This window comes from Choloepus didactylus, chromosome 9 (genome assembly GCF_015220235.1).
Source record: "Choloepus didactylus isolate mChoDid1 chromosome 9, mChoDid1.pri, whole genome shotgun sequence".
Taxonomy (NCBI): domain Eukaryota; kingdom Metazoa; phylum Chordata; class Mammalia; order Pilosa; family Megalonychidae; genus Choloepus; species Choloepus didactylus.
This window is the reverse complement of record NC_051315.1, coordinates 12,807,808-12,835,420: the sequence shown is the minus strand read 5'-3', so window position 1 is coordinate 12,835,420 and position 27,613 is coordinate 12,807,808. Positions and strand designations below refer to the sequence as shown.

The following is a 27,613-nucleotide window of genomic DNA, read 5'->3' as shown; positions in this document are numbered from 1 at the left end:
CCAGCAGTCCTGGGTGCTGGCAGACGGAGAAAAGCCTAAGACGGCACACGCTGTGTCTGGGGCATATAGCTTCTCTCATCCCTTGCACAGGAGCAGTGTCCACGCGGAGCACTCACACACAGCGTGCTGCGGGGAAAGGCTCTGCCACCAGCAGACCTGGAGGCCCATCGCCTCATGGAGGTCGTGGACCAGGTGCCAAGCCTGGCACACAAAGGAAACCCAATACATACTTGGAAGCCAGTGTGTGTGTGTGTGTGTGTGTGCATGTTCTTGTGAGTGTGTACATACACACAGGCATACCAAAAAAATGGAGGAAAATATGTCCCAGAGGTTCCATATCCTAAAACTTCCTTGGAGAATGGATTGCTTCCAGGGAAAATACAAGATGAACCTTAAGTACCTTCACGTGCCAAAAAACCAAGGAAATGCTCAAAAATAGGATGGGGGCATGCTAAAGGGACACAGAAGGCAACCTGAAGGAACTCCCACTAGCCAGAGCTAGAATAATTTTAGCAACAAATACATAACCAGAGTATTGAATTTTAAGCCATAGAAGACAATAAATAGCCATGAGTCCATACTGATATAATAAACAGGTGAATAAATAAATTGATGGTAGAAAATGGGACGCTCTTCTTATGGTAAAATTCCCATTAATACAGAGGGAAATAGAAAATCACCATCGGCAAATGTCATGGTAGTAAATGGTGCAGGCGAGACCCAGCGACGGATGCAAAAGTTGGTGGGGAAAATTACAAGGAAAATCAGAATGCTGGCACAGTCTCCAAGGATCTCCCACTCCCAAAATATTTATTAATTGCAAAAGGGAAGACAGTAACTGTACAGAGAAGAAACCTGGCAGACCACCCCCAAACACCCCAACTAAGTGGTCAAGGCCAGTGTTACCAGAAAAAAACATCAGTGATGCACTGACAAGGACACCACATGCCTTCCATGGCATTCTTGCTAAAAATGATCTATAACAGACATGAAAAATCATCCACCATACAGACATGTACATATTTTCTATATTTATATTCTATATATATTCTATATAAACTCTATAATATATTTAGAATAGAATATAATTCTATATATATTCTATATAAATTCTATATACATTCTATATAAATACATAAATAATTTCTAATCTAATTATCAGAAAACAACAGACAAATCCCAATTCAGGAGCACTCTACAAAATAACTGACCAGTAAGTACTCTTTTCAGTTGGAAGGTCATAAAAGATAAGGAAAGAGTGAGGAGCAGCCACAGGTAGGAAGAGATGAGGGAGACATGACAAATGATGCAACGTGAGATCCTGGATTGGATGCCGGAACAGAAAAAGGATGTTAGTGGAAAAAGCTGGTGAACTTCAAATAAGGTGTGTCATTTAGTTAATATTATTATACCCAATGTTAATTTCTTAGTTTCCATAATTGTACTACAGTTATGTAAGATGCTAACATTAGAGGAAGCTAGCTAAAGCGTATACAGGAACTCTCAATTCTATTTTTAAAATTATTTTATTCTGAAATAACTTCAACTTTACACGAAAGTTGCAAAAATAATACAAAAACAATATTTAGAACTCCAATATACACACCCCCACCCAGATACCCAGATTTACCAAATGCTACCAATATTAGCACTTTGTGACATACTTTTTTCTTTCTTTCTTTCTTACCTATCCCATCTCTCTATTTGATTTTCCTTTAAATCTTTTTTTTTTTTTTTTTTTTTTTTTTTTTTAAACGCTTGGGTTCCCAAATCCCACTCCCAGAACTGTGGGCAGCAGAGCCGGGTGGGATTTGGGGATCAGCCTGCCCAGAAGCACCACTCATTCGGCTCTGAACCTGGGGACTCTGGACCACACTTAACAAGCATTTTTTAAAATGGTTTGATTTGCTCTTGGTACTGGGCACGGCATCTCTTTTTCCTATTTTATTTTATAATACGTTTCTGCTGGCACATAAAGTTTATTGGTTTTTGTATGTTGATCTGGTATCCAGCCACATTGTGAAATTGAAACCCTCATCTATTAAGTTGAACGATGTGAAACTGCCAGCAATCAACCCCTTTAAACTTACAAACTGGCAACTGTATAGGGTTCAACCTAATTTAATAGTTTTTGCTGTTCCATAAGGAAAAGTCCAATAGAAAATGGACAATGGATATATAAACTGTTCATTTTTAGAAAAAGAAATACAAAGGGCTTAAAAACAAGAAAAGATGCTCAATGTCACTCATAACAGTTATTAGAAATTAAGGCAATGCAAACTAAATAAGATGTTCATTTCCTCCATGTATATTTGAAAAGATTTAAAAGGTTGAGATTCAGAGTTGAGGAGAGGGTATGAAGATAGGGTACCCTCTCACCCAGATGATGAGGTGTAAACAGGTATCATCACTTTGGAGGTGATCTAGCAATGCAGCTACAAAAAATCCTAAACATATGCTATCACTGCCATTTGTGTATATATGTTTAGAGATGCATCTTTGTCTCTATTTGCACAAAAATATATATGAACAACCGATAACATCGGCTCCCTCTGAGGAGGAGACCTGGGTGTCTGGGGAAGGGGTTATTGAGATCCTTTTACCACAAACTCTTTTGTACCATTTGAATTTTGACCCAAGCAAATGCATTTACCCTTCTGAAAAATAAATTTTTGAAAATAAAGTGGAAAAAAAAGGACAAAGGACAGACGAGTAGAAAATAAACTGTCTAAGGGAAGGAGGGAACTGGGACTCGCCCCGGCCTCTCCCGTCCACATCCTGCCAGCCTATGCAGGGCAGGGCGGGCACATGGCCGGGCTGAAGACCCCCGTGTGCCCACAGTCGGCCGGAGCCTGAGGAGAGGGGCCGGGCCACCCCTTGCTCTTACTCTGGTGGCTCATGTCCCCACCCCCACTGGCTGCCTGCCACCCACAGCCCCATCTGGTCTCGGCTTATGAGAAGACAAAGGACTTACCCTGACGGTCACTGTAGGGCAAACAGGCCCGCCCGGCCCCTGCACCCAGGGCAGCCCAGAGGTCTGAGCTGCCTCTGCTCCCCTACTCCCACAAGAGCAGGGACCTTCAGAGCCCCTCAGGAGCTGCCCCGGTGACAGGCTGGAACAGGGAGCTGTTTTTACACATCCTATCTGGAGGGGAGCACATGGCCAGGCTGGCCCGGAAAGGGAATGAAGTACAGCTTCCCTGGTGGCTGGGTTGAGGACCTGGGTCTGCAGGAACGTCAGTGGCCTTCTGTCTATCCCGTGGGCACAGAGGTGGGGAAGCTGGTAGGCAGAGACAGCCTAAGGGAGAACCCCAGAGAGGAACAGAAATGAGAGTCCGAGAATCCTCGCGGCATTTGAGCCCGTTTCCAGTTTGCTCTGAGATCCAGCTGCAAGCCTGCTTTGGCTGATGTCACACTTATGCCACCCACCCCTACGCCATCCCCACCACAGTTCCAACACCGCCCTGTGTGGAGAGAGTCCGGGGCTACTGAGCCCGCCACTAAGCCAGAAGCCATACAAGGCACTAATCCTGATGACAACCCACTGAGAGAATTCGTACCCCCATGTTACAGAAAGGATGCTGGAGGTCGAGCAAAGGAGCAATACACTTTCAAGGTCAAACGCTACTGAGTTAGCTTGTATCCCAATGCAGACTCCACACCCTGCCAGTCCAGCTCTCTAGCCCACGGCAATCAGAGGAGGAATAAAAAGAAGAGGGCTCTATCCAGTTCTGGCCCCGGCACAGAATCTCACCCTTACCACGTCAGGAGCTCTGTCTCCATTTCCTCCATTTGTAGAAAGGCTATTGTAGCTGCCTGATATTCTTTAAAGATGCTGGGACGCTCGATGGAGATGTTGACCCAGGTGGTGAAATACCTAGAAATCATCCGAAAGCCTAAAACCACAGGCAAACAGCCACATGACTGCTTCTCCCATGAGTGGGGCCAGCTTTGCCCCCCTGCCTGGAGGAGATGTGGAGACACCTCACCATAGCACCCTCCACAGAAACCCCCCCCCCGAAAACAGGTGGGAGCGGGGCTTGCTGTGGGTAAAGGTGAAGGTGAGAGCAACATCATCAGAAGTATCCCACTGCTAAGGGGCAAATCTCCTATGCAGAATCCCAAATAATTTATGTAATGCTCTGCCCTCAAGAAGATGGAGCATAAGTCTCCACTCCTCAAGTGTGGGCTGCACACAGAGTTCCTTACAGAGGGTACAGTATGGAAAAGTAGGAACAAAAGAGTCCCTTTACAATGACCTCCGTTTCCAGGTGATCAAGGTCAACATCAGCAAGTAATTTGGTAGCATGAACCCTTGATATGATGTGATGAGAATGGTCCTTTACTTCAGTGGTCTTCTTTCCCAAACCCCAAAACATCAGTCAAATCATGAGAAAAATCATCAGTGCATCTCAGTTGAGGGAGAGTCTGTAAAACACCTGAGCAGTACCTCTCAAAACAGTCAAGGTCATCAAAGCAAGTCAAGGTCATTAAAGCAAGTGAAGTCAGAAACTGCCCCAGTCTAGGAGCCTAAGGAGATCTGATGACTAACTGTACTGCAGTGTCCTGGTGGGATCCTTGAATAGAAAAGAACATGATGTAAAAACTAATGGTCTCAGTAAACTATGGACTTTAGTCAGAGAAGTGTCTCTGTACCAGTTCCTTAATTGTAAATTATACATACCATGTAAGATGTTAATAATAGGGGAACCTAGGTGAAGTATATGGGAACTCTGTACTACCTGTGCAACTTTTCTCTAAACCTGAATCTATTCTAAAAGTAAAAGTTTATTTAAAAAGATTTTTTTTAAAAGCCACAGAATGGGAAAAAAATTTGAAAATCATATCTGATCAGGGACTTGTATCTAGAATATAAAAGAACTCATACAACTCAATAATAAAAAGAACACCTAGCTAAAAATGGCCAAAGGTGCTGAACAGACATTTCTTCCAAAGAAGATACACAAATAGTAAATAAGCACATGAAAAGATGCTTAACATCAGTAGCCATTAGGGAAATGCAAATCAAAACCACAATGAGATACCACTTCCCATCAACTAGGATGGCTATAATAAAAAAGATAGACAATAATGTGGTGGTAAGGCTGCGGAGAAATTGGGACCCTCGTACGCTGCTGGTAGAAATGTAAAATGGTGCAGCCCCTCTGGAAAACACTATGGAAGTTCCTCGAAAGGCTAAACAAGTTACCACGTGACCCAGGAATTCTACTCCAGAAGACATGAAAACACATTCACACAAACACTTGCATACCAGTGTTCCTATGAACATTATTCACAATAGCTAAAAGGTGGAAGTAACCCAAATGTTCACCGACAGGTAAACAGGAAAACAAAATGTGGTATAGCCACACAATGGAACATTATTCAGCAATAAACAGAAATGAAATTCTACTACATGCTATGATATGGATGAACCTTGAAAATATGCTGAGTGAAAGAAACCAGTCACAAAAGACCAGATTTTGTAAGTTTCCATTTATATGAGATATCCCAAAAGCAGAAAGAAGATTAGGGTTTGCTTAGGGCTCAGGGGAGTAAGGAAGGAATGGGGATCTTCTATTAATGGGTGTGGAAGAAAATTCTCTAAAATTAGATTGTACTGATAATTATACAACCCTATGAATATATTAAAAAGCAAAAAGCATTGAATTGTATACTTCAAATGAGTGGAGTGTAAAGTATGTGAATTATACCTCAATAAAGCTGTTTTTTAAAATGTTAAAAAAATGATTTTAGTACCACTCTGTGACCTGGCACAAGTCACATCACATCTCTGAGCCTCAGTTCCCCCACTTATAAAACAGGGGGAATGCGTACTTGGGGGTAGGCTAGATTAACACTTCTCAGTCATTGCTTCATTCATCAATCACCTGGCAATCTTGTTAGAATGCACATTCTGGTTTCAACGTCCTGCAGTGGGGCCTGAGATTCTGCATTTCTAAGAAGATTTCAGGTGAGGCTGGCCCATGGGTGACATTTTAAGGAGATGATATCTAAGGCTCCCTCCAGCCCTGAAACTTTAGGAATCTAATCTTGTCCACCCTCTATGAATTCCTAGAGCATCTATGGTCTCTCCCACCAATTCAGGATGCACAGGGGCTTCTAACCACCCAAATGGAAGCTTCTGGGACATGGCCACATGCCCCAGAGGAGGTCAGTCAAGAACCTCCTGAATCCGCTCAAGCACAGAGCACCTGGCTGTGCAGAAGAGAAGTTATCAACCTGCAGAGCAGAAGCCAGGAGTGGAACAGGGCTGCATTTTCTTTGCAAAGACCAACCCTCTTTGCCCACAGTCCTTGGAGAGAAAGAGGCAGAGAACGGAAGCAATAGTAGCTTGTCACGCCCTCAACACAGCCACTAACAAACCCTGGTCTACCTAAGAACCAACCACCTGGGTGAGTGTTGATGCAGATTCCTGCCCCTCCCCCAGTCCTGCTGAAGCTGGAACCATGAACTCCTGGAGCTCTGAAGCCAGGGGTCCAAGGACCACTTCGTGAGTAAATACCGGAGAGAAGACAGGATTACACTCCAGGAGACAGACAGGAGCCACAGCACACATTGGCAAGTCTATTCTACTCTCCAGACCTCAGTTTCCCCATTCATACAAGGGGGTTGGATGAGATGACCCTCAAGGTCCCCAAAGGGCATTCCTGTGCAAGACAAGGCAATGGGCAACACGGAAGGGAAGTCAGCTGTCCATCTCTGGCATTCAAACAAGACAACACCCTACCCACCCAGGTATGGACTTCTCTCAAACAGCTCCATAAGAAAGGGTATCCCATGAGGACCCATTAAAGAGACAGAGAGCTAAGAAAAATAAGGAAGAAGGAGAGGTGGGGGGATGTGGGGGAGAACACGGAGTGTTTGTTTATAAAAAATTGAAAAAGAAAAAGGTAAGATGACCAGTTCCTAATAAAACACAGAAAAGCATCTGTCCTACTCCCTGCAGCCTCTACAGTCCCGAAGGGGCCTGTCCACACCCCAGCCAGGCCCCGAGCAGGCTCTGTGGCTCAGACTCGCTCCTTCTTTTCTCTGGGTGTCCTTTCTTCTCTTGTGAAATAAAAGGGCTGGAGCAATCATGGAAGCTACTAGTGCACATGGGCTCTTTTAGAACAAAACAAAAAATAAAAAAACTTCCTCACTCAGAGCGGAAAATCTCTATACATTCTTCCAAAGAGTAATTCAATCATAGTTCAGTGGCCCCTGAAACCTGTTTCAGTAACCTGCTTTACCAAGAGAAAAGTGGTTCCTGATCTACCCCAAACACCCATGAGAAACATCCAAATGAAAGGGCAGAAGGGAAATCATTTAGTATAATAACAGCACACCATCTCATTTAATTCTCAAGACAATACCATGAGGTGCGATGCTGTGCCTATTTTACACAGGACATGAGTTGGGAGGTCCAGTGATTTGGGAAAGAAATGGAACCTGGTCATACCCCACCCCCAAATCCCTTTCAATGTGCCCCCTCCATTTCTAAGAAAGGATGATTAATGGGGTCACCTAAACTGGAGCTATCAACAGGTAAAGACTTTTAAAATCCAACAACTCATGCTGGATATCTTTCATGGATATACTCAAGGATCTAGCTCATTCTTTTTAATGGCCATGTACTACATATGAAGGCCCCAGATTCAATAAATTGTCATGGGACAATGCAGTGGCCATTTGGAAATTAATAATAAAGTTGGATTCCTACTTCATTCCTTACACTTCAAAATAAATGCCAACAGTGTCAAAGATTGGGGAAAAAACATTTTAAAAACGTGAATTATCATCTTAGAGTGGGGAAGGCCTTTCCTAAATGGGACATGAAACACAAAAATAATTAAGGTAAAGTCCAAAAATATGATCATATAAAAATGTTACTGTGTAAAAAAACAGGCAAACAAATGAAAGAAACTTACATGACAAAGTGGGAAAATATTTGCAGCACATACTTGTAATATCCCGCATACGTAAAGAGCTCTTCCAAATAAGAAAAGGATGAAAATCCCACTAGAAAAATGGATAAATCAACCACAAAAAGAAATATAAATAACTAAATAAGATGTGAAAAAATATTTGACATCATCGAAGAATTGGAAATGAAAATGGGACTACCCAATGTTTTCCCCATTAGATTACCAAAGGTAAAAAGTGTTGACAAAGGTATAGAAAAATTAGACAAGTCTTCAATATTCCAAAGAAACTAGATGTGCCAGGCACTGTGCTAAAAGGACTAGCCGTGAACCAGATAAGCGAAATCTCTGCCTTTAAGGAATTTATATTCCAGGTGTGGAAGTGATGGAGGATAGAGGATAAGGCAAAAGGATAAGGAGGAAAGAGGATTTGGCAAAAGCGCAAATTGGTACTTTACTGGAGGGCAATATGGCTAGATCTATGAGCATGTTGTGCCGGCAGTTCTGTTTCCAGATATTTATCCTACAGCCTAACGTTCCTCACGAGGACAAATGATGTGACAACCATACAATGGATTTTAATGCCACCAGTACAGACCGGCTTTTGTTTTTTTAATTTTTTTACTGTGCTCACAAGGAAGACGTTGAGGATATTTTGTTAAAGGAAAGAAGAGAAAAAAAGCAAGTTACTGAACGGTTTGTATAATACAATCCCATATTTCACAAAAAGAAAAAAAGGACACACACCTACGTGCATACAAATAATTACACATTTAGGAGTTAATGTATGACTCAAAAAAATCTGGAAGGTGAGATTATGGGATACTTTCTAGAGTACACATTTCTGCATTGTTTGGCTGTTCAGTTTTACATACGCATGTGTAACTCAGAAAAAAGATAAGAAAGCATTTAAAAAAAAGGAAAGTATTTTAAAGCCATTTGGTTTACTCCGTTTATATTTCTGAACTTCAAGCTAAAAATTAATCTGGAAAGGAAACCCCAGCTAGAGAGAAAGGGTAACGAAGTAACTAATCCTTTGCCCCATTCCTTAAACTCAAAGTCACGGATACAATTGGAAGGAGGGAAAAATACAGCTGCACACTATTTGCCAGGAGTCTGTCAGTCACTTAATTCTCAAGGCACACACACCCCTCCCCCTCCCAAAGTTCCAGATGGTAGGAGACAGAGCTGCGATTCTTTCTGAGTTCTAGAAACTCAGGAAGACAGAACATCCCCACCTAGAGCTTCTTATCTCACCGGCCATTCCCTGGAGTCACTGCGGGTGGGGAGAGGGGGTGGGGTCACTACCACTGCTTTGCCTTTTTTGCCCTTCAAGGAGGTTCCCCCACCCCCATCCTCGCCCCCATTCATCCCTTCAAGGTCCTTTTTCCCAGCACGCCTCACACCTCAGAGCTGCAGAGGGAGAACCAGGGGGTAGGCTCCCACTCATGGAAACGCCTAGCCCAGAACCCTGCCCGGAGGAGCTCCCGGGGACAAGCTGCCCAGACAGTGGGCACCTCCCCTATCAGGACTCCACTGTCACCTCACAGCTCAGTCACTCCCCAAGCCGGCGGGGATGTGAGGTATGGGGAAGGGAAGGTCAGTAGACCTCTCCCAGTGTCTCATCTGCAGAATGGGAATAATTACATCTTGGGAGAATAAAACACAGCTTATCAAAGGGTGCTTGGTAAATTCTCAAGTGTTAAATAACAAAGAAGCATCACCCTGAAGGCTGAGGCCCTCATCTCCTGGGTCAAGTCACCCTTCCTCAACATGACAAGCCACAACATTGAATAAGAAGATTGTTCTTTTTAGAATGGTATTTTCTTTCAACATCCAACATAAGAAATGTCTTCTCAGGCTATATCTGTTATCCGGTTGTACAGTGAACGAAGAATGAATGGAAAAGGAAAGCAGACCCTCCTTTAATATGTCCCAAAGCTACCTCCTCTCAGTTCTAAGAGGTGCCCTTCCCTTCTTCATTGAAGGGCCAACCCTGTGTTGATCTCTGATTTGGGATAAGAAAAGATAAAAAGAGTAAACATTTTCGAAGTCCCAACTTGATGACTTGTTAGCTTCTGAAACAGGTAGTTAGGGGAAACAACCACCTGTCTCACCAAAAACCCTTTATTAGTAGCAAGGGATAACATATGCTTACTATGTGCCGGGCACCGTTTCAGTGCTTTCCATGTATTAACTCATTTTATCCATAAAGTAGTGCCTACTTTGTAGGGATGCTATTTCCACCTTACAGATAGGAACCGAGGCACAGAGAGATTCAGTGACTTGCCCAGGTACCCTCCTCAATAACTCAGTCTCAGTAGGGCACTCAAAACTCTTGGCCATCTGGTCTACCTCTCCAGACATTTCACTCACTCTCCCCCTTCTATACCAAACACCAATCATCCTGAACCCCTAGGATTCCTGGGATAGACAGTGTTCTCAATTGCACCTCCCACTCCACCCCATTCTTGCTCTTTACTACTCTTCCCTCTGAACCACCCTGCATGAATCAGAATAAGATTCCTGTGAAATTCATTACTATATTTAAGATTCAAGAATTGTTTTAGAAAATGCCAAAGTTTTCTCAATAGTGAGCCATTCCTCCAAAGTTGTTTCTTACCTCAAAGCCAGAGTTCCCTATTGCCTAGGGTTCTCTCCTGCTTCTCTGACTCCCCCTCCCGCCGCCTTCACCCACCCAACTCATCCCTTCCCTCAGGCTCCAGCTTTCAGGAAAGATCTGTCCACAGTGACCTTTGGCCATTCACAAAGAGGTTATCAGGGAGTTTGCAAACCACTTTTCAATAGCTGTCTACCCCTTAGAAGGTAGGATGTCATCCCCTTGCCTAGGACTCCATTTCACAGAAAGAAGACACATTGTTTTGACAGTTTTCATCACATCCAAGACTAGCCATTGAGCTTGGTGGCACCCTTGTCACCTGACAATGCACTGATCAGGAAATGGACACCCAGTGGTTGTGATTGACCTTTTGATTTACGCACACTGCATCCCTTCCATGTTTTCAGAGAACTTGAATCTATCCTTATAAAGAGGAGGACATGGGATGGCCTCAGAGAAACAACGCACCCAACATCAAAAGCCAATGCAATAAACATCACAAACTTAAATAGCCAACTTTTCAACTAACTAAAGTGCCTTGAATGAAGCATCAAAACTAATTTTTTAATTGAAAAAAATCAACTTCAATAGGCATGTTCATTCAACTTGGAGGAGCAGGCTGCACCAAATAAGAGACACTGCAAAAAGTGTTCAGCACACCACTGCCAATACTAGCAAAAAACAAACAGCAAAGGCAAACGAAAATAAAATAAAGCCTATCTATTTTTTTAATTTGCTGACCATTTTTACAGCACTAATTCTATCAATGCTGGGGATACACTGTTAAAAAGGTAGCCATGGCCCTGCCCTCATAGAGTTTATATTCTATTATGGGAGATAGGACATTTTCTTTCACCAGTTATGTCAATATTCTGTCCTAAAAAAACAAGAGGAAATAGTGAAATATATGCAGATTTTTAAATGAGGTTTAAGACACTTTTAGAAATAATGGGAAATACTATCATAAGACTAGTATTTAATAAAAGCAAGAAACAATTGTATAAACAGCATGATCTCATCAATGTAAAAAAAAAGGCAAAGGAGGAAGTGGCTGTAAAATTCAGATATAACAATAAATGATTGGAGATGGCTAAGAAAAACAATGAAAGGAACTTCTACTCCCAAATAGGAAAGTTTATTTCCAAGCTACAATAATCAGTTCAAGGAGGAATAGTTCAACAATCAATGGACATCAGGGGTACAGGGTAGATATCTATGTAAAGGTCTGTTTCTGGCCTAATAGTTTAGAATGTGTTGTTTTAACTGTTTTAAAAGTGGCCTTTTAAATCACTGAGAAAAAGATAAACGGGGTAATAACTAGTACTAAACCAACTATTCAAAAAAATAAACAAACTTACATCACACATAAATGCTAAATTAATTTGAGTGTTAAAATTTAGAAACCATTAAAGAAAATTTAGGAAACTTCCAAATTGATTTGGAGTAGGGATAGGCATTTCTAAGCATAAAAACAACAACAACAACAACAACAAATCCTTAAAAGACTGAAAGATCTGACATTTAAAATAAATTTCTACACAGAAAAAAAAAAATCAGGGTATATATTCCATACCATAAAGACAGTTATCACACAATAAATACAGCTAATGGCCAGCAACCATCAGGGAAAAGTATTTGCAACAAATGACAGCTAAAAGGTTGATATTCTTAATATACAGATGCTCTTACAATCAAGGAAAGAAAATCTCCAAACAGAAAAATGTGCCAAGGACATGAACATACCAATAAAGAAATAAAAATGGTCAAAGATAAATTTTTAAATGTTTAACCACATTAGCAATCATAGAAATGCTAGTTTAAGGATAAATTCCATGTTTCACTAATCAGAAGAAAAATAGTAACAAACCTAACAATGGCAAAGATACAATAAAATGTACAGTGCTGGTTGGGGCGTAAATCAGTACGTTCTGCTGAGAAGGAAATCTGGTAAAATGTATAAAAGCCTTAAAACGTTCCAATGCTTTGATCCAGTAACTCCACTTTTAGGTACTTATTGAAATAATGATAAACATTTCACAAAAAATTTATGTACAAAGATGTTCATCATAGCAATGTTTAACTTCCAATAACTGGAAACTAAGTGAACAGAATATGAAACTGGCCAACAAAATAACAGAATAAAAAAGGTAATACCATGCAGCCATTACAAAAATGTAAGTTCTCAGAGCGTTTTTAATGACATGGAGAAAAGTCCACAAACAGAGTAACTGAAAAAAGCAAGCTATATGTCTGTAGTATGATCACAATTTTAAAAGATGTATACACACAAATATGTAGAAAAAAAGTTAGCAGTGGTTCTCTGGTGAAGTAAGAGGGGATTTTAATTCATTTTTCTTTTAATTTTCTTCCTTACACTTTTCTAAGTCATCCCAATGTTCTATAATGAACTTGTATCATTCTAAGAATCAGAAAATGTCATTAAGAAAATATCTGAAGTAAATACAAGAAATTAACACAGGATGATAAGATCATGGAGTAACTCTTCTTTTAACTTACTTATATTGAGCAAGCAATATAAGGACCTAGTATACTGACTGCCAAATATTGTCCAAAGTCGGGGGTGAGGGGTGGGGGTCAGGGTACACAGCCAGAGACCTCACAAGTGCTAGTGGCAGCGTCCTGACCCCGCAGCCAACCTCAGACCTCTCACTGCTCAGAACCAACCGATGTGGTCAAGGACAAGGAGCGCTCAGTGGAGTCCAGAAACATCATCTCCACTTCTTCATGCTTTACACAAGAAAGCAGAGGCCCAGAGAGGAAAAAGAATGCTCAAAGGGACAGGGCAAGTCGGGAGCATTTGACTTTCCAGGAACAAGAAAGGAAAATGGCAGAGACAAGCAAGGACACACATTTTTCCACATTGCCCGTCATCCACCATCAGTGGCCGCCGGGCTCAGCAGCTGGAGCCTCGATTTCAGCTCCACTTAGCACCCAACCGAGGCCAACAGCTCTACCCACGACCAACAACCATCACTGGCTACCTGAGCCACTTCAATAATGGGGCAGGAGGTGTGGGGGTGCTTCTTTCCAGAGGCAGACACAGAGCCACCTGCTAGTTCTGAACTTGTTTCTTGGCCCAGAAGCTCACAAGTTCAGCAGTTAGAAAATTTGATGATTGTCTTGAACTTCCACCCCCCAGCTGGCTCCCCAAATTGAGGAGTCCAAGTTCTACAGAGCTAGCATGCCACAGCTCTCCTGCAACTCAGGGCAACCCTACAGAAACCACTTGTTTCCCCTGACTCTTGTCTTCTCCTTTAAAACAGAGGGGCAATTAATCCACTTTGTGCCAGAGTGTTTATGAGGTGGCCCAGGAAGAAAGTACAATAAACACCTACGCAGAATTACTATAGAAACTGCAAAACACCATTCATCGGGGCCATGTGTTCTGCTAAAGGGAACCAGCAACTGAACAGCCATTATCACACCAGGCACGTCTCATACATGAATTCATTCAAACGTCACCAAGTTATCATTCTCATCTCAGTGAAAACACTGAGGCTTGGTGAAAAAGAAAAAGCAAAGTCACAGAGCTAGGAAGTGCTGGAGCTGGGAATTCGACTTCCAAAGCCCGTGCCATGTCTCCCAGGACATGTGAGCCACAAAAGGGAATCCCCTGTGGTCTGACATGACTGTGCTCACCACCTGCCAGGTGTATTCCAGGAGGGAACAGCAGACCTGGTATACCAAAGGCGCTCAGTCTCTACCTAGGAAGGACCTCAGTCCCAGTCACAGGAAATCGTAATCATAACAGCTGCCATCACTGAGCGTCTGCGTGGTGGGTGGACCAATACTAGGAAAGTGACCCATTTTTCAGATGAAGACACTGAGGCTCAGCCAGGAAATAGAATCTGACCCAAGCCTGCACTCCTCCCCCAAACCCCACCCCACCCATTGTGAGACGGTAATGAGGCCCCACTGGGTCTTTCCGGCCAACGCCCCATTCTTTCTGGGTCCAGCCCCTACCTTGGTTGAGGTAGGTCAGCGTCTCTTCGTGCAGCTTCACGGCAGGGGACGTCGCGGCACACAGCACGTACTGCAAGGGCGGCAGGCGGGCCTCGTTCTCGGGGGACAGCTGGGGCTCCTCCTGCTTGAAGATGGGCAGAGCGAGGACATCGCTGCAACACAGAGGGGAGTGGCCGGGAGTGAGCCTGATGCGAGCCCGAAGCCGGAAAGACCGCGGCGGCCCTCAGGGCTCAACAACATGCCGCGGTGCTGGGGTCTCCTCCCGGCACAGAGTAAAGCAATCCTTTACGTTTGCCAAGTTACCTGGTATCCACAAATTACAGAAACCCTCTCCCTGATGTGGGGACCAGCAGCACAGCCACTTGGTTTCTATTCCCCAGGAGAGACCTTTTAGAATGAGAACCTGGTCTGGCAGACACAAGTCGATGGAATGATTTTTTTCTTTTTAATAAACCCTTCTACTTCTCGGATCCATTTCAAACCAATAGAACCCGGTCCTCAGCCCTCTGTAAACTCTGCAAACGCAGAAACTGTTTCCTGGAGATCTCCCCCACCTTTCTAAAACAGAAGTCAATTGGCCAATGACCATTTTTTTTAAGGGCCATACTAATCACTGCTGAATGCAAAACAAGAAGGAAGGACCTGAGGTTCAATTCAGTTTTCTTATCCAAATGGAAAATCTGGAGAAGCTCAACAATTCCTTTCCTTCACTTCTAAACAAAACTCCCCACCATATCAAAAAAATCAGCCTCTCCTCGACTTGTGACCGGGGGAACTTGTTTCTGGATGTATATTTTTAAATGCCCTCGCCTGGGAAGAAAAAAATCCTAAGGATGGCAACAGCCTGCGAGTAGGAAAGACATGTGTAGGACCTTGAAATTATGAGCAGTGTGGAACAGGTGCCAAAAATATGCCAGTGGCCTTATCTTGATAACCTACTCCCTTCGTGTGTCCGGGGCTGGGAATCAGATTAGCTGACCCCACACTTCACTGTATAAACAGCAAAGCCACTGGTACAATCTGTTCCTCGTACGACACAGTAAACGAGTGTCTCTAAAACACAAACCAGTACACACCCCAACAAAGTCTATCCCATTCCCAGAAGCAGTAGCCTGGCTTTGGGCACACTTGGAAAACCTCCCGTCCTGGCTCCCCCACGGCCGCACCTTCCTTCCACCTAAGGCGGTTATCTAGGAACACGGGAGAAGCAGGTCAGCCTGCTCACCTGGAGATTGCACAATTCCATGTTTGCCCAGACCATGTTAAGTTAATAATGCATGGGCTGCTGCCTTTCAATTAAAAAAAAGGGGTGCGGAGTGGGGGGGGTAGAACCATCACCCAACAGTCGCTTGTTTCAAGCTGGCATCTTTATTTGCTAAGAAATAAAAGTCACAAGAACATCAAACAAAAAAGGGAAGACAGGAGTAAAGGCCATTATCCTGGTGAGATCAGGCAACTTGCAGAGTGAGGAGATGACCAAAATACCAAGGAAAAGGACCAGAGCACGTGTTTACCAAACACAATTCCCCTCACTGAGGGCAAAAACTCCAGCTTCCGAGAAGTGGTGCCCAAACCACCCTAGAAACCAACGTGGCCTTGTAGTACCTTTCACCCCAAACTCCAACCCATTCTCTGAACATAATACCAAAATCCTTAAAGGTATCTCTGCAGATGAATTCCCATCTCTCTCAGTAGAACATGTGAAAGTGCACCTTGCAAGGGGAAAATTATCCCCTAATGGGATAACATTTTAGATAGCCAGGAAGTTCTAAATACACTCGCCATCAGCCCTGGGTCACCTTCAAACTCATCTATTAAGGTCTGGCCATAGACTTGGTGGCCACTTACTAAAACTTGGGCAAACATACAACTAAAACTCCAAAGTGCAGCAGAGTAAAAGCATATTCCATTGCAGCACTTTGTGTTAAGTGAATGGACGCTAGTCTTCAACTCAGGATTAACATCCTCCAATGCCCTTCCAACATCCCCGAAAGCAGCTTCCTGGGGTGACATCATCCTGTCTGCACACAGTCAGGCTGTCCTGACTTGCGACCCCAGACTTCTGCCATCTCCAGAAGGAAAAACAGCACGCCCACCAGTTAAACCCATTCATTCCCCTGCTTTCTGGAAGGGGAATGTTTTCTGGGAGGCTACCAACCCATCAGAAGCCAGAATTTACATATAACATGCAGCCTTAAATCTGAGTGGGACCTTCTTGGGGCCACAAAAAGCCTTCTCGCTTTAGGGCTGTCAGGACAGCAAATGCGACCTCACAAGTCACACTCCTGGAGCCCAATATCAAATGCCCTATGGGTTAAATTAGGCCCATTTAATAAACTCTGACTAGGATGGAGAGACAGGCTAAAGCTGGTTCAGGCGAGTTCAGAAGGTGAAATTACTGGCCGTTAGTAGCCAGCCAGCGGCAGAACTGGGAAAAACAATCCTCCGGGACTGAATTAGATGAGGGGATCCTTCTGCCTTAAAGGGTAGATTCTGGAAACGGTAGAAAACTTTGCAAAACAGGCAGGACTTACTTTTCCCTTGGAAGAGCACTAGTCAAATCCCTGCAGAAGAAGAAAGATTTCCATCAAGGGCAATAAACCCGCAGGCCTTAGGCGAATATACACAAGACCTCCCCAGGGGGTGGGGGCGGCCTGGAGTGAACGCCAGGTCTGGGGGCAGGCACACGCTGCGCGCCCTTCCGCCCCCGGGCCCGGCGAAGGACACAGAAGAGGGCGTGGGTCTCCGGGAGGGACCCCGGGAGTGGGGCAAAGGGCAGGGATTAGACGTCCCCCGGACCGGTACTAGACTGATGGCAGGAAGTTTCCTCGTCTCCGACATAAGGGCAGGGGGGAACTGGGGAGGCGGCGGCCGCGGGGGTCGTCAGGGGAGGAGCCCTTGGCCGACCCCAGGCACTGCGCGTCGGCCTCCTGGCTGTGTCCCGAACTCCGCGCCGTACCTACGAGGGACTCTGGGAGGGTCTCTCTCTCTGGGTCCCCCAAGGGCCAAGCCCCCACGCCCCGAGCGCAAAGAGACCTCCAGGGGCTTCGCCGTCTCCAGGGAAACGGGAACCCAGTGAGTGCGCTCGGGGCCCCGGGCCTTGCAGCTCCCGTCCCTGCCCCGGGCACACCGAAGGGCGCCCTGCCGACCCCGGCCGAGTCCCGGGGGCTGCGCCGTGGCTGGCCGGGGCAGCGCGGGTCCTTACCGTAGGTAGCTGCCGGAGTTGTGCTGGTTGTAGTGCTCGGGCTGCGTGTGCCAGAACAGCATGGCTGGAGCTCCGAGCGCCGCCGATCCAGGCGCGGGCAGCGAGCGCAGACAGCGAGCGCAGACGCGGCCGCGCCGGCCACCCAAGGACACCTGAATTGACCGCTCTGGGACCGCCGCGCCGGCCGGCCGGGCACCTTTATGGACAGCTCGAGGGGTGGGGCCAAGGCCGGAGCCGCCCCGCCAGGAAGCGCGGACAAGGAGGGCGTCTCCCCGCGGGGTCCGCACCTGGGCTGACCCGCGCCGGCGTGCCCTTTCCCCGAGCAAGCGCGCCTGCCAGGCCGGCCGCACTAGCCGCGTTGGGGCTAGGAGTTGGGGGGCGGCGACCGCGGTTTGGGGCTGGGGAGGGGGCCGGACCTTGTCTCCCGTCCCGGGGAGCCCGAGGTGACACTCACCGCAGCTGTCGGGTCTCTTGCGCCTCCTTCGAGCTGTGCTCCCGGCTGTGCGCCGAGGACCGGGTCCCGGAGAGTCTCTGTGGCTGGGGAGACACCGCTCCGAGCTTGGATGTCAGGGACTCCGGACCCAGGCACTCTTTGCCCTCTTATCTAACTCTTGTTTTTTTCATAGCGCTTTACACTCTCTGAAAGCGTGGCATTTAAAAAAAATTTCTTCTCATTTATTGATTGTCTTTACCACTAGAATTTAAGATCCAAGAGGGCAGGGACTGGGCTCTCTAGCTCACTGTGTTATTCCCACAGGAAGCACTGTCTAGAACAGTACTTGACACATAGAAAGTGCTTGATACATTTTTGATAAATACATATGAAAATATTAATGCATCACATAAGTAATCAGAGAAGGCCTCCTGGAGGAGGTGACACTGAGCTGAGGCCTATGGAGTGCAGAGGATGCACCTCTGTGATCATCTGGAGGGAAAGTGATTCCAGGCAGGGGCCACGATGAGTGCAGAGGCCCTGAGGCAGACCTACTTTGGCATTTCTGGGTCTTAGTGGCCAAGGGGAGATTTAGGAGATGAGGTGGGGGGAGTATGTGTGTGTGGTGGCCGGGGGCAGGTCACACAGCAAAAGCTGAGATTTTATTCTAAGTATAAAAAGAAGACCCTGGAGTGTTTCAAGCAAAGGAATCACATTTCTGACTTGGGTTTTGGAAAGATCAGTCTGGTGGCAGCATGGAGAGGCCAGTGATGTGGGAGTGGAGCTCCATGAAGCCATGACCCACATCTTGGTGATATCTGGACCCCCTGGTGCAGGGGTCCGAGCACCTTCTGGGATAGCTGCAGAGAGCCGGCTTGCCCAAGATGACAGCCTTCTTGGAGAGGACCAATTCCAATGACTATCAGAATATAAAAGTCTGGCCATCTCAGCCCAACCAAGGACAGCATGGCAAGCCATTGTAGCTCCAGGACTTCCTGTGGGGCCAGTTGAAGCTGTCACCAGCCTTGTATCAGAGCTGACATCCCCTCCACTCCTGCTTCTGTCCCCTCCCTTCCACAGGTGTAGAGTGAAGGGCACTTCCTCATAAACCTCCTGTACACCAAGCCCAGTCTCAGGGTCTGTGACATGCACTGTGCTTATACGGGAGGCACTCTGGGGTGGCGTGGAAAGGGCGTGTGCTTTGCACATTTGTTCATTGGACAAATACCTCCCAAGCACCCGTCACGTGTTGGGTGTGGTGTCGTGCTGGGTGCCGGGAATGTGAGATGGGAATTCTCACTGGAGAGGTCAGTAGGGGTGCAGCAATCATAGTACAGCATGGTCTGAGAAGGCCACCCTGCTCTGGGAACACGAAAGAGGGTTTTGGGGGTCTGGAAAGTTTCTCGGGTCACGTGATGTCTGGTGATGAATTTAGGCCGATCTGCAGAGTGGGGGTGGAGAAGGGTCACAGGCCAGGTGCAAAGGCCCAGGGGAGGGGAACCGAGCATGGGATACAGAGGGGATTGCAATGGCTCAGACCAGGGCAAATTGACTGTGTGCCATTCTGCCCATCGAGAGATAGCATCTATCCCCCCACCCTTCCCACTGGGCTGGTCCTCTTGCTTTGATCGTACAATGAGGCAGAAGTGACAGTTCCAGGGAGCTCTGACCCATCATGTGACATCTAACTGCCCTCTTGGAGAGTGAGGTCCAGACCCCCTTAACTGCAGCCCCCAAGCGGATGCCGTCTTGGATTCCCCAATGGATCTGCTCCAGCAGATGCCACATGGAACAGAGACAAACCGTTCCCACCCAGCCCTGCCCAAAATGCAGACTTGTGGGCGAATAAGTGATTGTGGTTTAAATCCTCTAAATTGTGGGATGTTTGGTTTCATAGCCCCTTTGAGCCTCAGTTTTGCCATTGGTAAAATGGTGAAACAAGGCCTAGTGAATGAAGTTGAATGGTCAGGAGAGTGTAGCTCCCCAGGAAAGATCACTTGTATTATCTAGTTATGACTTTATCTGTATGCTTTAGATGACTGCATATCTCCTCTTCTGTCTTAAGAGTTTTAACTTCTTGAGGGTCGATTTCAGCAATGCTCACAGAGACTGCATTCAAGTCAAGCTGTGTGAACAAGAATGCATATCTTTTCCAAAAGGTGATCGATCCATATAATGGAATATTATTCACCCATAAAAAAGGAATGAGGTGCTGATTCATCCTACAACATGGGTGAACCTCAAAACATGATGCAAAGTAAAGGAAGCCAGGTACAAAAGGTCACATATCATATAATCCCACTTATATGAAACATCCAGAATAGGTAAATTCAGAGAGACAGAAAGCAGATTGGTGTTTTGGAACTAGGTAGAGGTGATGGGTGTGCAACCTGTGAATGTACTAAATGCCACTGAATTGTGCACTTTGAAGTGGTTATTTTTATGTTATGTTGAATTTCACCTTCATCAAAAACAAACTTATTAAAACACACTCACAAAGAAGATATATCCTCTGCTCTAGGACAACGGTTAGGCCCAGCCTGGACCCAGGGGCTGCGGTCCCAGGAGGAGAGGCGGACAGACCGTGCAGGTCCTGGCCCACCCACCCCCTCTGGCTGTTTTGTAAATGTCCACAATTCATGTCCTATGGACTCCTGACTTATACCTAGGCCCCTAGCCCACACACCTGGCTTTTCTCCACTCTGGGGCCAGGCACACTGCCCCCTCTTACAGATGAGGAAATTGAGGCCTAGAAGGCTGAATCCACAGCTGAGCTTAGAGGCCAAGGCTGAGAGATCAGGACCCCGGCTTGGAAGGCCCTGCATTCCCTCCACAGTGGCAGCAAGAGCCCTGCAGAGCCCTCAGAGAGACACAGTCCCTCGGCAGTGCCGCAGTGGACTCCTAGCTGCTTTTGGAGGAGGTTGCCGTGAAGACTCTGCGGCCTGATGCTTGACAGGATGGTTTTGACCAGTGAACAGGAGTTTAAGGATGGCCAGGGTGGGAGGGGGCTCCAGCCAGAGGGACAAGCACGTGCAAACATGTTTATCACAGTCACGCTTATAATAGCAAAAACTAGGAACAAAGTAAATGTCCATCAATAAGAGACTAGATACACAAACAATGGAATACTAAATAAGCGTGAAGATGCTTTAGAGCTATGTGGATGAATCTCACAACGTTGAGCAAAGGAAAGCAAGTTGTAGATTACACATGGTATGATACTGTGTTATAAAGTTTAAAAACATGTAAAACAAGACTGGGTATTGTATAGGAGTATGGTGGTTTAAAGCTGTTATGAACCCCAGAAAAGGCTATGTTCTTTTAATCCATTCCCGTGGGTGCAGACCTATTGTGGGTGGAACCTAAGATTAGGTTATTTCAATTGAGATGTGACCCACCTCGTTCACAGTGGGTCTTAATCCTCTTACTGGAGTCCTTTATGTGAGATGAAATTCAGAGAGACACCCAGAGAAGCTGAGAGACTGAGCAGCCAGAAACTGAAAGCAACAAAACCCAGGAGAGAAGGACTAGCAGGCACTGGCCATGTGCCTTCCCACATAACAGAGGTGTCTCAAATGCCAGCAGCCTGTCTTCAGAGAAGCTATTGTCCTTGGGTTGGACATTTTCATGGCCTAAGAACTGCAAATTGTAAGCTAATAAATCCCCATCGTAAAAGCCAACCCATTTCTGGTATGTTGCATTCTGGCAGCTTTAGGAAACCAAAACAAGGAACCATTATATATGTTAGGAAATGACGAACAAAAAACTCAGGGTAGGGCCATTAGGGAAATGCAAATCAAAACCGTCATGGGATACCACCTCACAGCCATTAGGATAGCTATTATTGGGGAAAAAAAAAAAGACGGAAAATCATAAGTGTTGGCAAGGATATGGAGAAATTTGAACTCTTGTGCATTGCTGATAGGAATGTAAAATGGGGCAGCCACTGTGGAAAGCAGTTTGGTGGTTCCCCAAAAAGTTAAATATAGAATTACTATATGATCTGGCAACCCCCTTCTTAGGTATATGTCCCCAATAATGGAAAACAGGGACACAATCAGATATTTACACACCAATGTTCATAGTGGCATTATTCTCAACAGCCAAAAGGTGAAAACAATCCAAGTGTCCATTGAGAGATGAATGCCTAAACAAACTGTGGTATATCCATACAATGGAATATTATTCAGCTGTAAAAAAGGAATGAAGTTCTCAGATATGTGACAACATGAGTAAACCTTGAAAACATTATGCCGAATGAAATAAGATAGACAAAAAAGGACAAATACTGTAACTCAGATTATATGAAATATCTAGAATAAGCAAACTCAGAGACAGAAAATACCAGGGGTTGGGGGAAGGGGGTGGGGAGTTATTACTAAATGGGCATCTTCTATTGGAAGATAGTGATGGTAGCACAACATTGTAAAAGTAATTCATGCTACTGAATTATATACTTTAGATGGTTAAAATGGCATATTTATGTGTTGCATATGTTTACACACACACACACACACACACACACACAGAACCCCTCAGGGTAAGGTAACCTCTGGGAAGGAGCGCGGGCTTACATTAGGAACCTTCAACCATATGGTAATAATTTTTAGACTGGCCACTATGGCATTCTCTCTACATTCTGGGTCTCTGAAGTAGATCCCTGAGAGTTTTTCTGAGCATGTGCAAAGGCCAGAGGTAGTGGGAACCCCAGGGTGGCACAGGAGAGGAATATCAGGGTCGTTGTTTGTTCCGCTCCAACACGTAAAGTTTAACCTATTTTGCCTGGAGAGGACAGAGGCCCCCTCAGACGACTGGAAGAGGGGGGTGTGGGCACCCCCAGGGTAGCCACAGGTGGTGCATAGCTCGCATCATTCAGAGGCTGTGACCCACCCAGCCGGCTCTGCCCAAACCCCAGCATAATCCCCCAAAGCCCACACCAAGGAGGGGAAGGGGGGCTCCCTTAGGGGCAGTGTAGAAGGAAGGAGGCCAGGTTTCCTCCTGGGGAGGGCCTCTCCCATGGGCCCTGCTATGCTAACAGGGCTGGCAGCCAACCCTGGGCTGCTGTGTACACTGCCCAGAGTGGGAAAGGGATGGCCCAGTGTGGCAGGACGGAGGACTGGGCATGGGGGGAAGGGAACTCTCCTCTCTGCCTGGCCTTTGGCCTGCCAGGCTCCCAGGCCCGGACTCCAGCTGTGGGGCAGAGTCCCCAGGAAGGGTCGGGGAGAATTTCCCATGTACAGAGTACTGGTTCCTCGTGGACATTAATTGAATTAATGTGGGTAATCCCCTCTCCACCCCTGCAAGGATACATATCCCACAAGGGGAAACCGAGGCTCGGAGCATGGGAGTGACTCACCCCTGGCATGGTGGGCAAGACTCCAGGCTCAACCCTAGCTCACCTGGCTCTGGACCTCGGTGCTCCATCCCCTGCTCAGGTGCAGCCCCTCCACCCTCAACCTAGGCCAGACATCAGCAGGGGGCGGCTGTCCACTCACTCTGGCCGGACCCAACCTGGTCCCCCTGCTGACCCCACTCCCGGGAAGTCAGGAATCTGTCCTTGGGTCTCTAACCCCCTACCCCAGGCCCTGGAATCCCCTAGGCAGGGGTCATGTCCTCCAGAAGGCTCCCCCACAGCCCCCCACAGGGTCCCATGGAGTGGCTTCATTTGACTGAAGTGAACTGACATGAAACACTCGGGTCTCTTCAAACAGGAAAAGCACTAGCTGGATGGCGAGGTCTCTTACATAATCAACTAATGTTCCGGGGATCCTAAAGAAGTGCACACAACATTCACAACGGGTCACAGGCAGGAAGGGCAGTCTCAGCACCCCCCTAACCCCTCACCCTCCCCTCCAGTGTTAGCAATGCCCCGTGGGTTCTCCCTGAACTGTGTGATGCCCGTGAGACCTGCTGGAGCAAACCAGGAGTGCTAGAACTCTCCAGAGACCCAGCAGGCTTCCTGGGGGAGGAAAGAGGGGATACTTGAACTGGGCTCTGAGGTAGGCAGGATTTTTGTAGGTGAAAGGGAACAGGGAGGTTTCTCCTAGCATGAGGGACAGTGTAATGTGGAGGCAGGAAAGTGTGTGGTTTTCAGGGAAGCCAGGAAAGGGGGAGCCACAGGACAGCCCCCCGGAGTAAGAAGGGGCCAAGTGGCTTCAGGGAATCCCCAGAAGCTTGGGTAGGGAGCTTGGCTGTGTCTTCTTGGGCAATTTACTTAACCTCTCTGTTGCAGATTGTGCAATGGACACTTTTGAGGAGTTCTCTTGGGGCCAGCACCTATTGGAGAGCGGGAGAAGCAGGGCTGGGCAGCAGGAGGAGTTCTCTGTGATGCAGTCACAACAGAAGGCTCCGTGGATCCTGTGGGAGCTCTGGGGCTGGGCTGGTGTTTTGGGGTTGGGGCCGGCCCTGGTATTATGCCCACCTTGGCCAGTCATGGTCAGGTGCAGGTTGCCCCTGGAGCAGGCACTGGGGTGATGCCACCCTGGGCAAAGCGGCTCTCTTCAGCTGAGAGCAAGTCCCAGAGAGGGAGAACCCAGCAACGCTGGTGATGCCCACACTTCCTCAGCAGAGCCTGAGAGCCTTGGCCTGGGAGGAAGTGCCTGGCGGGCACAGCTGTACGCACCACACTCTCCAAACCCAGAGTCTTCATTTCCGGAGTGAAGAGGCTGGTGCTGCCTCGTGGAGTCGTTGGGAGGACTGAAGGAGACACAGCTGTCAGTCTGCATTGCAACTTCTTCTAGCTGTCCCTAGAGTTTGGCTCTGCAGCTGCACATCACCAATCTCCTGTTCATTTACTTCTAGAATGTTCCAAAGTGTGTCGTTGATCAAAAATCCCGTGTGCTACTTAGGATGACATTCTGCTGCAAGTACAGAAATCCCAAAATAAAAATGGCTTAAACAAGATAGAGGCTTATTTCTCCTTCAGGTTCTAAAAATCTAGAGTTAACGCCATCCAGTCTGGAACCCATAAACCACATGTAGCCACTGCATATTTAAAAGGTGACTAGTTTGAATTGTGATGTGCTATAAGTATAAAATGCAAACCAGGTTTCAAAGTCTTTATATAAAAAACAGAATATGATATAGCCTGTTAATAATTTTTATATTGACCATGAGGTAAAATTCTGTTTTGAATATATTGGTTTAAATACAATATATTATTCAAACTCATTCCATCTGTTTATTTTTGCTTTTGAAAATGTGTCTACTAGAAAATTTAAAATTATATATATATATATGGTTCACATTAGTGGCTTGCATTATATTTCTACTGAACAGCATTGGCCCAGAGCAGTGGTTTTCAACTGGTGACAGAGGACATTGACAATGTCTGCAGACATTTTTTGGTTTCACAACTGGCAAGAAAGAGATTGCTACTAGCATCTCTAGTGGGTAGAGGCCAGGGATGCTGCTTAACTCCTACAACATAGAGAACAGCCCCCCACAAGAAATAACTACCTAGCCCAAAATGTTGATAGTGCTGAGTTTGACAAATCCTAATATAGGGGTAGTTGGTCCATGGAATTCTATGATGCCAGGAACCCAAGATTCTTATATCTTGTGTTTTTTGCCATGTGTACCTTCCATTTGCAAGGTCACAGTATGGACTTTCAAGGCTGCTGGAGCTCCAGCCATTACAACAGCATTCCAGCAGCAAAGAGGAAAAACAGAATACAGGCATACCTTCTTCCTTCAAGGAAGAGGCACACATCACTTCTGTTTATTTCCTATTGACTACACCCTAGGCTCCTGGCCTCACCTGGCTGCAGGGGAGGCTGGGAAATATATTCCTTATTGAAGCAGCATGCGACCAGCTAAAAATCAGGCAGTTATTACTGAGGAAGACGGGAAAATGGATCTGAGGTGGAGTCTAGTATCTGCCATACCTTGGCAGGGACACCAGGCAGGGACTGTCATTCCCATTTTACAGCGAAGGAAACTGAGGCATATGGGCAAGGGGTTTGCCAAGACACAGATTAAATGGCAGACAAGTGTGAATTGAGGCCTCTGACTTCTGCTGTCTCTTCATGACACCCTGCCACCCTGCAAACTTGGCTAAATCACATTTTTGTCCATTGACTCCCATCTGCCCAGTGCCCACAGTGTCATCTCCGACATGGTTTATCTTCATGTCTAATTTCCACTTCTCTGTCAAAGACTTCACCAGCTCTCAAAAGAGAGGGAGTTACTTTTCAGAGATGCTCCTTCAATCTCAAGTAACGTCTGGAGTTTATTTAATAATATGTTCCAATCTAGTTTCTTAGTTTGGACAAATGTACATGGTCATGTAAGATGTTAACAATGGAGGAAAACTGGATGACTGTGTATGGGAATTCTATTATCTCGGCAATTTTTCTGTAAATCTAAAATTCTTTTATAATTAAAAGATTCTCTTTTTAAAAAAATGTTTCTTCAAATTCTTCAAATAGTCAAATTTATAAATTTGGGTGTTTGTGGTTTAGTTTTCTTAAAGCAAGGCTAGCCTGCCTCATTTACATTTGTGAAGCATCAAACAGCCCCAGAGGGTGTGGATATTTTCTAAAAAATAGCTGCTATGTATGGAGCCCCTAATGTGTTCCAGGAGCTGTATGGGAACTTGAGGCTTTACTAGCTCATCTCGTTCTCACGGTGGCCTTCTGGGACAGCTGAGGTCCCATTTTACAGGTGCAGCTGTGGGGGTCTGGAGGGGTCAGGGAGTCTGCTGAGATGTCATAAAAAACCTGTAGAGGGACTGGGATTTGAACTCCAGTTCCCTTGCTACAAGGACCCACCACATATCTCCCTCTCTCTGTTTCTCCCATGGATCTCTTGGGCTGCAGTCACACGTCCTCCTCTGACATGGGCTCCCCTACTCCAAGCTCTGCAGTCCCAGCGAAGCACGCTGGCTGAGTTGGGGAGTCCACAGCCAGGTGTACTTTGGCAAAATGCCTCCCCTCTGGTGGCCAAACAAGAACTCTGTTATCTGCATCCGGGCTCCTTCTGCAAACCTCCCTGCTCCAGGCACCAGCCTCCAGCTTCCGCTGGGAGGCTGCACTTAGAGCCTCTTCCCCAGGATGGGTGGCTGCTCCAGAAACGGGGGTGCCCTCCTGCCCAACCTCAGTTTGCCGAGCTCACTTTCACTGGGCTCAGTTCAGTGTCCCCTCCTCCAGGAAGCCCTCTGTATCCCCACCAGAGTGGGCCAGGTGCCCCTCTCTGTCACTTGAAGCTTTACAGACGTACACTCAGGCAGCCTCGGGGCCCCTCAAAAGAGCTGCAGTTTTGGAGTAAGGCAGCCCTGCCTTCCAAACCTGCCTCTGTTACTAACCAGCCACAGGACATCCACTGGCTTCTCTACCTCACCAGCCTGGGCTTCCTTACGCGGGAGGTGGGACTACAGATGCCTCCTTCCCAGGGAAGTTTTGAGGATTAGAGAGAGGTTGTGTATAAAGGACCAGGCACAGCTCCAG

At 46.3% G+C, this 27,613-nt stretch overlaps 1 protein-coding gene across 5 annotated transcripts in view; it reads right to left on the bottom strand.

Moving 5' to 3' along the window:
• TFCP2L1 (transcription factor CP2 like 1) overlaps positions 1–17,899 on the bottom strand; it is a 57,329-nt gene extending 39,430 nt beyond the window's left edge. For 4 of the 5 annotated variants that reach the window (XR_005218809.1, XR_005218810.1, XM_037849632.1 and 1 more), the window contains exons 1-3: positions 17,735–17,899; positions 17,064–17,093; positions 14,530–14,681 (exon numbers count right to left, since the gene is read on the bottom strand). Coding sequence is in view for 3 of the 5 variants with exons in the window: in XM_037849632.1 (XP_037705560.1) it covers positions 14,530–14,681; positions 17,064–17,093; positions 17,735–17,796 (244 nt within the window). In the remaining 2 variants the exon portion in view is untranslated. The remainder of the gene's footprint in view (positions 1–14,529; positions 14,682–17,063; positions 17,094–17,734) is intronic. The other variant, XM_037849635.1, reaches the window with a different exon arrangement.
• Between the last annotated feature and the right edge of the window lie 9,714 nt (positions 17,900–27,613).